This window comes from Sylvia atricapilla, chromosome 9 (genome assembly GCF_009819655.1).
Source record: "Sylvia atricapilla isolate bSylAtr1 chromosome 9, bSylAtr1.pri, whole genome shotgun sequence".
In the NCBI taxonomy this organism is placed as follows: domain Eukaryota; kingdom Metazoa; phylum Chordata; class Aves; order Passeriformes; family Sylviidae; genus Sylvia; species Sylvia atricapilla.
Window position 1 is genome coordinate 2,411 of NC_089148.1, and position 8,742 is coordinate 11,152.

An 8,742-nucleotide genomic window follows, 5' to 3' on the forward strand; every position below is an offset into this window, starting at 1 on the left:
AGTTGTCAATATTCAAAGCTAATCACTGATTGGTTTTGCCACAGCTTTTTTTCAATCAATGTGAAACCAGCACAGGCATGTACTTGAAGAAAACATGGCATAGGTCAAACCAAGCAAAAGATTTTCTGGTAGAAGTAAACTCAAAAGAATGTTTGAATATGTATAATCTCCTTGAATATGTACTTAAACAATACAGTGAAAAGGTACATAAGAAGGCTTGTTATAGATAACAGTGTGCCTCTGGCTGTAGGCAAGCGCTCAGCACACTGTTTGCGGTCTCTTTTATCCCTTATTAAACATGTACACATATTAAGGAGTGAGCCTTGTTTCTCACACAGTTTAATCAAAATGCTGAAGTTCGGGCACAATAAGAAGGAAAGGGTCTTGTGCCTGCTGGGCACTGGGTGAGGGAATGAGGAGCCCTGTGGGATGCAGTGAAGAGGAAGAAGGGGCCACTGAGGGAAATCGATGGCCCCCAGTGCTGCCAGTGTGCCCCAGCATCCCAACATATTCTCAAAAGTGTCATGGGAGTCCTGCTGTCCTTCCTGGGGTCTCGGCAGCACCAGCTTGTTCATTTTAGATCCTGAGGTGGGGCAGGGCTGGGGGACACCCGTGGGGCCCTGAGAGTGACACCAGTTGTGAGGACCTGGGTGGGGTGACACTTGTGGGTGATGTGTCCCTGTCCCCCCTGCCCACTTGGTGCCCATGACATGGGGGCCCTGCACTGCCACCTCCTCTGAGGGGGTCCTGTGGGGTAAGGGGGGGTCTGAGAGGTGTCTGGGGAGGGGGAAAGGGGAGTCCTGGCTGGAGCCCCCCACTCACATGTCCTGGGGCTTCCTGGCGGCTGCAAGGGAAAGGAGAGGGGTTGACTGTGGGGACCTTGAGACCCCTGAACCGTCTTGGGACCTCAGCAGCTCTAACCACCCATGGGACCCCCAGATCCCCACTGGAGCTGTGATTCCCACCAGAACCCTGATTCCCCCTGGCCACCACAAGCACCCCTGAACCCTCCAGAACTTCTGCACCACCACAATGCCCTCAACCCCTCCCAATGTCCCCACTCAAGCCCCCAGAACCCCACGCCCAGCAGGGAGGGGCACCCCCCCAAACTTCCCCAGGACCCCAGAAAGCTCCCCTCACATCCCTGCATGGCCCTCCAAGAGCTCCCAAAATCTTCCAGGAGTTCCCTGTGGCACCCCAATGTTTCTCAAAGCCCACCCAGGGATGGACCTGGAGCCCCAACCAAGGACCCTCCAAATTCCTCCCAAATTCCCGAGACCCCCAGCCAAGATCACTGTGAGCTCAGTTTCCCTCAGCTCAGGGGCCCTGGGTGCTGCCCCAGCTCTGCCCCCACTCTGGGGGCTTCCTCTAACTCCAGGACCACCATCCCTGTCCCCATTGTCACCCACCCCGGCGGTGCCAGCAGTGACAGCCCCCGATGACAGCCCCCGATGACAGCCAGGAGCAGGACCAGGAACAGGAGGGTCCTGCCGACATTCACAGCCACTGCAGGGGACAGAGGGGGACACATCTGAGTCACCCTGAACCCTGGGGTTCCTGGACATGCTAGTGACCCCATGTGACCCCCACCTGTGACCCAGGGTGAGCCAGAGGTCACCTCCAGGGCCAGCTCAGGGCTGAGTGCCCGGAACACGCAGTGCCCGTCCTGTCCCAGCTGGTTGGTGGCCACGCACTGGTAGGTGCCCGAATGTCCCTCATCAATGTCCCCAAGCTCCAGGACAGGACCCTGGGCCACCTCCTGACCATTGTGCAGCCAGGTGAAAGTGACGGGCTGAGCCCACCTGCACTGAGCAGCGCAGGGTCACGGGGTCACCTGTGTGCACCTGGTGTGACAGGGGGCCGGGGATGATGGTGGCATTGGCCACGGGCACTGTGGGGATAGAGATAGGGCTGAGAATGGGGGAAGGGGCCCCGGAGTGGGGTTGGGCTACAGGGAGGGGATGGGGAATATATGGGAGGGTGTGGGTGAAGGACACCCTAAACCAGAGAGTTCTGCTCTTACAGGACTGTGTCCTGTGGTGGTGGTGGCCATTGCTTAAAGTGGGGTACCATGGCTGGGCTGAGGGTGGCAGGGCTTGGATGGGGGATACTGTGACAGGACAGTGACATTCAGTGTGGGAGTCTTGGCCATGCTGTGCCCATCAGTGACCCAGCACCGGTACTGGCCGCTGTCATTGTCCCCCAACGTGGCGCAGGTTGAGGTGGGGGCAAGTGCCCAGCAGTGTCCCCAAGTTCCTCTGGTGGCAGGTGAAGGACGGGGGACCTGTCTTGTGGCCACTGCGCAGCTCAGCACCAGATGGTCCCCCAGTGCCACCTGTCCCCCAGTGGGGTGCACCCACAGGGACAGCCCTAAAAGAGGGACAACTGCAGGTGGGGAGGGACACCAGGGGACAGTGAGGGACTGGTTGGGGGAATGGGGAGAGGCAGGGGGACCCCAATGAGGAAGAGGTGGTGTAGAGCTGATGGGGTGGCCTGGAAAGGAACCCAAGGCAACGATGAGGGTTCAGGGAGGGGACACAGGAACATATGGGGACCCAGCAACACAGACGGGTGGTTCTGGGCAGTAATTGGGTCCACAGGCAGGGCTGGGGACCTCAAGAAGGCTGTGGGGGCTCCCCGTGCCCATCCCCACACTCACTGTGCACTGTGACACGGAGCGAGGCGCTGCTCTTCTGCACGGACCCCCCCTTGGATTGCACCTGGCAGGTGTAATTCCCCGAGTGGGAGACCCCCACGGCGGGCACCAGGAGCTGTGGGGACACCTGTGGGCCGCCCACCCACAGCCCATCCTGGTAGAAGTGGTGCAGGAGGCGGGTTTGGGGCCGCAAGGGGCTGGGGGTGCTGAGGCAGCTGAGATTGAGGAGAGACCCCTCAATGGGATCGAGGCGACCCTCCAGCACTGGCACCGTGAAGAGCTCTGGGAAGGAGAGAGGAAGGGGATTTGTGACCCTGAGTCCCTGTGGAGTGGCTGTGGGGAGGTCAGGGTGGCGGTTGTGGGGTGCTCACCGTGCACTGTCACTGTCACGGGCATCGACTGCACCCACGGTGACAGCTCAGAGTCAACCCGCCCACTGCACTGGTAGTGGCCGCTGTGGTGCAGCTGCAGTGGGGACAGGGACAGCTTGGTCCCATAGAGAAATGTCATCTCTTTGTCCCCATGGTAGAATTGCACTGAAGTGACCGGCATGTCCCATGTGCACCGGCAACACAGTGTCACCGTGTCTCCCTCCTGCAGCGGCTGCGCTGGCACCTGCAGCACCAATGGGCCTGTGGGAACGAGGGTCCTGTCACACTGAGGAGGTAACATTTTCATGGGGACGACCCCATTCAGTCAGACCCAGAGCACCAGGGGTCCCCAGTTCCACAAACATGGTTCCCTCACACTGGGATGCTCTGGGATGTCCCCGTGTGCAGGGAACAGGCTCTGGTCACACCAGGGGGTGACCCATGGAGAAGACCCCACACAGAGACCTCGGAGTCCAGCAGGTGCCAGGCTCAGGACACCAAAACCCCCTCACCATCTGAGACTCTCACAGGGGGACTGAGCCCAGTGCCAGGTTTGGCACATGTGTAGGTGCCACTCTTGGTGACAAGGACGTGGTCTGGTCTCTCCTGCCCCCAGCGCTGCCCATCCTTGTACCAGCTGGTGTCACCGGCGGTCCCCAAGCCCTGGCAGGTCAGTGTCACCCAGTCCCACAGCACTGCCGGCCTCCAGCGGGGCTCCACCAGGAGCTGGGTGGTCTGGGCACCTGTGGGTGACCGGGGACACCAGCCTGCCAGGGCCAGTGTGGGGCTGGGGACAGAGGGGTGGGGACATGGCATCACCTGAGGACTCACCAGCGAGGCCGAGGGTCTGGGCTGGAAGGGAGAATGAACAGGGCTGGTGGTTGGGCAATGGCAAAGGGGCACAGGGTGTGGAGCGGTCCTTGAACTGTCCCCGGAGAGACGCTGGAGTGGCACAGATGTCTCGGGGATGGAGGCACGGTGTCCACCCATTGCTCAGGCAGGACATGAGGACATTCTGGACACCCTAGGCATGGGAACTCCGTGCTGGCACAGGTCACCCCCACCAGCCCCATAGCTTCTATCTGCATGGTGCTTGTCCCCTTGTCCCTGTATCTCCATCCCTGTCACCCTGACCATGTCCCCTCAGCCACCCCACAACCCAGGCCACCTCATGCACTGACTGCTGGCCTTGGGGAAGGACCCCACAGCCCCCCTGTGCCCCCTCCCCACCAGTCTCTCCCTCACCAGGGCCCATCCACAGGGTGTCAGACCTGTGCCCGGGGCACTCACCCCACAGGAGCAGTGTCACCTTCCCGGCCATTCCTGTGTCCCCGGCCATCCAGGCTGCCTGCCACTCGCTGTCAGGGGTGACTGTCCCCTGGGTGTGAGCTCTTCAGACAGAGGGGAAGGAAGCAGGGTCAGGCCTCGCCCCAGATGGTGGTGGATTTTGTTGGGGGCAGGGTGGCCACAAGCTGGGGACAGGCTGTGGGCAGGGTGGGGACAGGCTGGGGACAAGGCTGGGTGGCACACAGTGGGACATGGGGTTCTCAGGAGTGGGGGACTCAGGGGGTTTGGGGAGCCAGGGATGGGTGTCCAGGGCAATGGGGGGTCCCAGTGGTTGGGTCCATGGGGAATGAGGGTCCTGAGGAGGGGGAGTCACTTGGGATGGGGGGTGCCATGGGACTGGGGTTTCCAGAGCTGGGGAATTCGGGGATGGGAGTCCTAGGGGAATGTGGGCTGCAGGGATTTGGGGTCATGGGATGCATGTGCCAGGGATGGGCTGTGGGAGCAGTGGGGTGTTCTGGGTGAATCAAGGTCATGGGGGAAGGAGGATTTCAGGGGATGGAATGAATGGGAGAGGGTTCCTTGGAAATAGGGTCCTGGGCCATGTGAATACTGGGATGGCGGTCAGAGGGAGAGGGGGCATAAAGAATGGAGATTCCATGCTTGGGGTGCCAGGGGAATGGGGGTCCAAGGAGTGGCCATAGGCTGGGTGTGCCCATGGGTCACATCTCCTTCTCTGTGTGCCAGGACTCGGGTGCCACCACCAGATACAAGGATGGGCAGCACTGGAGGCAGGAAGGACCCAATCACTTCACTCTGACTGAGAGTGATGCCCACACGTGTGACAGACCTGCCACTAGGCACAGCCCCCCGTGAGAGTCTTAAATGGTGAGGGGGGTTTGGGTGTCCCCATCCTGGCACCTGCTAGACCCCAAGGGCTCTGGGTGGGCTCCGCACCATGGGTCACCCCCTGGTGTGACCAGAGCCCTTTCCCTGCACCCAGGGACATCCCAGAGCATCCCAGTGCAGGGGGACCCTGTTTGTGGAACCTGAGACCCCTAGTGCACTGTGTGTGACCCAGTGTTGGGGGGCCAGTGGTGTCAGGACACCCCAGGCCACAGCACAGCAATGTTTCCACGGACATGTGAGGGCTGGGAGGGGCTGGAGCAATGGCAGCAACACCTGGTGAGAGGGGACAGGGATCAGGAATAGGACTGGGAAAGGTATTGTGCCCTGATTCCCTCAGCCCTAAGGTCTGGCCCTGCGGACCTCTGTGGGGAATCTGGGCTAGAACAAAGATAAAAGAAGGTGCTCTTATTGCTCGTAGGAAACGGTCCCACAGGTTTAATGTAGAACTCACATGACAAAAGCCAGGAGGAAAAAGAGGGCAGGACCCCTCATCCGAGGAGTTTTAAGCCCTAAGGAGGAGGGGAGGGAAGGGGGTCTGTTGACCAGTGGGCGCAGTCCCAGGATGAGGGGTGATACACGGCGTATCAAGTGATGGAGAGGTGCAAAGATACATGGGAAGGTTTAATCAAGGAACACCCAGTGCAAAACAAACTAACTTTTTTGTGCAACACAACAGTACTGGAGATACGGAACAGGGTCCAAGAATGGCACCAGGTATGGGAATATGGGAACGGGACAGGGAATATGGAAACAGTGACTGAGGAGAGAATATGGGATGGGGATTAGTGCTCAGAATGTTGCAGGGAAACTCATTCAGGGCTGTGAGCTCTTCAGCTGGGCCTCCCCTGGGCTGCTGCAGCCCAGGATCCAAAGGCTGGAGCTGCAGCCCTGCTCCTGTCTCAAGAGCAGGAGGCTCCTGCAGGCTCTTGTCCCCTCCATGTCCCCAGCATGATGGAGGGCTCTGAGGCACAGCAGGTGCTGGCAGGAGGGGCTGCTCTGGCCAGCTGGGGCCTGTGAGAAATGCCCAAAGCCTTGTGCTCTGTGCAGCTGCCAAGGACAGCAGCAGGGATGGAGGGTTTGTGTGCCACAGGCAGCCCGAGCTGTGGAGCCCTGAGGGCCCTGTGTGAGAGGTGGCCCTTGGGGATGGCACTGGGAATGGGACCGGGAATACAGGACAGGGACCAGATATGGGGAACAGGAAAGGGGACAGGGAATATGGGAAAAAGACTGGGAATGGGGCCGGGAATACGGGAGAGGGACCTGCAATGGGACCTGGAATTAGGAATATGGAAGTGGGACAGGGAATATGGAAACAGCAATCAGACAGAGAACATGGGATGGGGAATAGGAAGATGGGAACGGGATGGAAAACTGGAATATGGCAATGGGACTGGGAATATGGGAATAGAACAGAGAATATAGCAATGGAAATGCAGGCCTGGCAACAGGACCAGGAATATGAGAATGGGAACAGAACAGGGAATATGGGAATGGCAACCAGACAGAGAATACAGAACAGGGACAGGGAATGAGACTGGGAAAGGGGTCTGGATTGGGATGGGACCGGAAATAGGGTGACACGGGAATGGGTGTGGGACAAGGGGGTGACAGCAGGAAGAGAGGGGGATCCTGGACAGGGGACACTGGGAACCGGGATGGGGGGGAGATGGGGACAGTTCCAGGGCAGGGAGTCCTTGATCAGCTGCCTCAGAACCTCCACCAGGGTCTCTCTCAGAGCTGCTTGGCCTGGTGTGCCCAAAGCCCTGAGCAACTCCCAAGTCCCTGCCAGGAATCCTCAACTCCCTCACACCCAGCATCCCCCACATCCCCTGGAAGATCCCCTCATGTTCCCCATCCTTATCTTAGTTCAACATCTTTATTTTTACCTCAGTTTGGGGAGTTTTGAAAGGACAAAGAGAAATGAAAAGGAAATCCAGGCCACAGGGAGCCAGGTAGATGTGGAGCCCTCACCCAGGTGTCTCCCAAACACAGATCACTGGCACCACGGATCACCAGGGCTCTGCCCACCGGGAGTCACTGAGGATCATCCAGCACGGATCCTCCCATGGGGATGGAGCTGGAGCAGCACACGAAGCTCTTCCTGTACTTGGGCCACTTGCAGGGCTGTTGTTAGTGCTGGCTCTGTTGCTGTTGGGTCAAGTTAGAGCTGTCTGAGAAGCTCTTCCCACACTGTGGAAACTCGTAGGGCCTCTCCCTGTGTGGTTCCTCTGGTGTTTTATCAGGTTGGGCCTCCGGCTGAAGCTCTTCCCACACTCCCCACACTCGTAGGGCCTCTCCCCAGTGTGGATGCGACGGTGGGTGACGAGGGTGCAGTTGTGCTTGAATCCCACCCCGCAGTCGGGGCAGCGGAAGGGCCTCTCATCCGTGTGAACCCGCTGGTGTGTGAGGAGATTGGAGCTGCTTGAAAACCTCTTCCTGCATTGATCACACTCATAGGGCCTCTCCTCGGTGTGGCTCCTTTGGTGTTTGATCAGGTGGGAGCTCGTCCCGAAGCTCTTCCTACAGTCCCCACACTCGTAGGGCCGTTCCCCCGTGTGGCTCCTCTGGTGGACAATCAGCTGGCAGCTCCAGCTGGAGCTCCTTCCACACCCCCCACACCCGTAGGGCCATTCCCCAGCGTGGATTCCCCAGTGGCTGATCAGGGAGGATCTCTGGCTGAAGCTCTTCTCACATTTTGAGCACTTGTAGGGTTTCTCAGCATTGTGAAGCTGCTCAGGCATCTCCAGCTCTGAGCTCCGGCCACATCTCCGGATCCCTCTCCCATCCAGGGTGGGTCTTTCCTCCTCGGATTGCTGTGATCTGCGTTTGCAGCCCCTCCTCGTGTGTGATCTCTGGGGCTTTTCCTCCCCATTGGATTCCTGTGCCGTGGAGCTGATAAAAACGGCCTCTTCTACGGATTTCTCCCCCCTGGTCTCCGACCTCAGCTCAGTGTCTGGGAGAGGAAGGACAAGGAGAGGATGGGATTTGCCTCTGTCCCACAGGGAAGGGGAAGGAGTTCCCCCCAGTGGATCCCCAGCAGGACGGTGATGACAGTGCGATTGTCCTGCAGACAGGGGCCAGGCTGGGCTGGGACATGGGGCAGGAGAGAGGGGGAAAGGGGCACTGACTTCCTCCCCACCTGCCTGGGGCTCCCAGGCCATCTTCTTCGCAGCCTCCTCCTCCTCCATCGGGCCAAGGTTTGGGAATGGGAAATCCTGGTTTGGAAGGGAAAACAAGCGCTGAGCGCGTTGAGTTTGACGATCCCTCTGCACAAGTGCAGCTGCAGAAGTCAGCGCCCCTTTCAGCCTCGGGGGGCCCAGACCCCGCTCATCTCCAGGCTCCAGCACCCCTCCAGGCTGCCGGGGGTCCCCCGGCTCCGGGATCGCCCCTCTGCGCTCTCCCTGCTCCGCGGCTCCCGCATTCCCCCCCCCGGGATCTCCTAACCCGATATCTCCCCTCTGTCCCCTCTATCGCCACGTGGGATCCCCCAAGATCACTCCAGGGGCATATCAGGCTCGGCTT

General features: G+C 59.6%; 1 protein-coding gene and 1 long non-coding RNA gene across 2 annotated transcripts; both read right to left on the bottom strand.

Moving 5' to 3' along the window:
- Positions 1–547: 547 nt before the first annotated feature.
- Positions 548–1,447, bottom strand: LOC136365189 (uncharacterized). Its single transcript, XR_010744283.1, has 3 exons — positions 1,410–1,447; positions 823–844; positions 548–646 (listed from the first exon to the last, which is right to left on the bottom strand). It is a non-coding gene; the product is annotated as an uncharacterized lncRNA (long non-coding RNA).
- A 5,929-nt stretch (positions 1,448–7,376) lies between these two features.
- LOC136365171 (zinc finger protein 572-like) lies at positions 7,377–8,408 on the bottom strand. Its single transcript, XM_066325524.1, has 2 exons — positions 8,360–8,408; positions 7,377–8,173 (listed from the first exon to the last, which is right to left on the bottom strand). Exons 1-2 carry the CDS (start codon positions 8,406–8,408, stop codon positions 7,377–7,379), a joined length of 846 nt encoding a protein of 281 aa, XP_066181621.1.
- Positions 8,409–8,742: the final 334 nt, after the last annotated feature.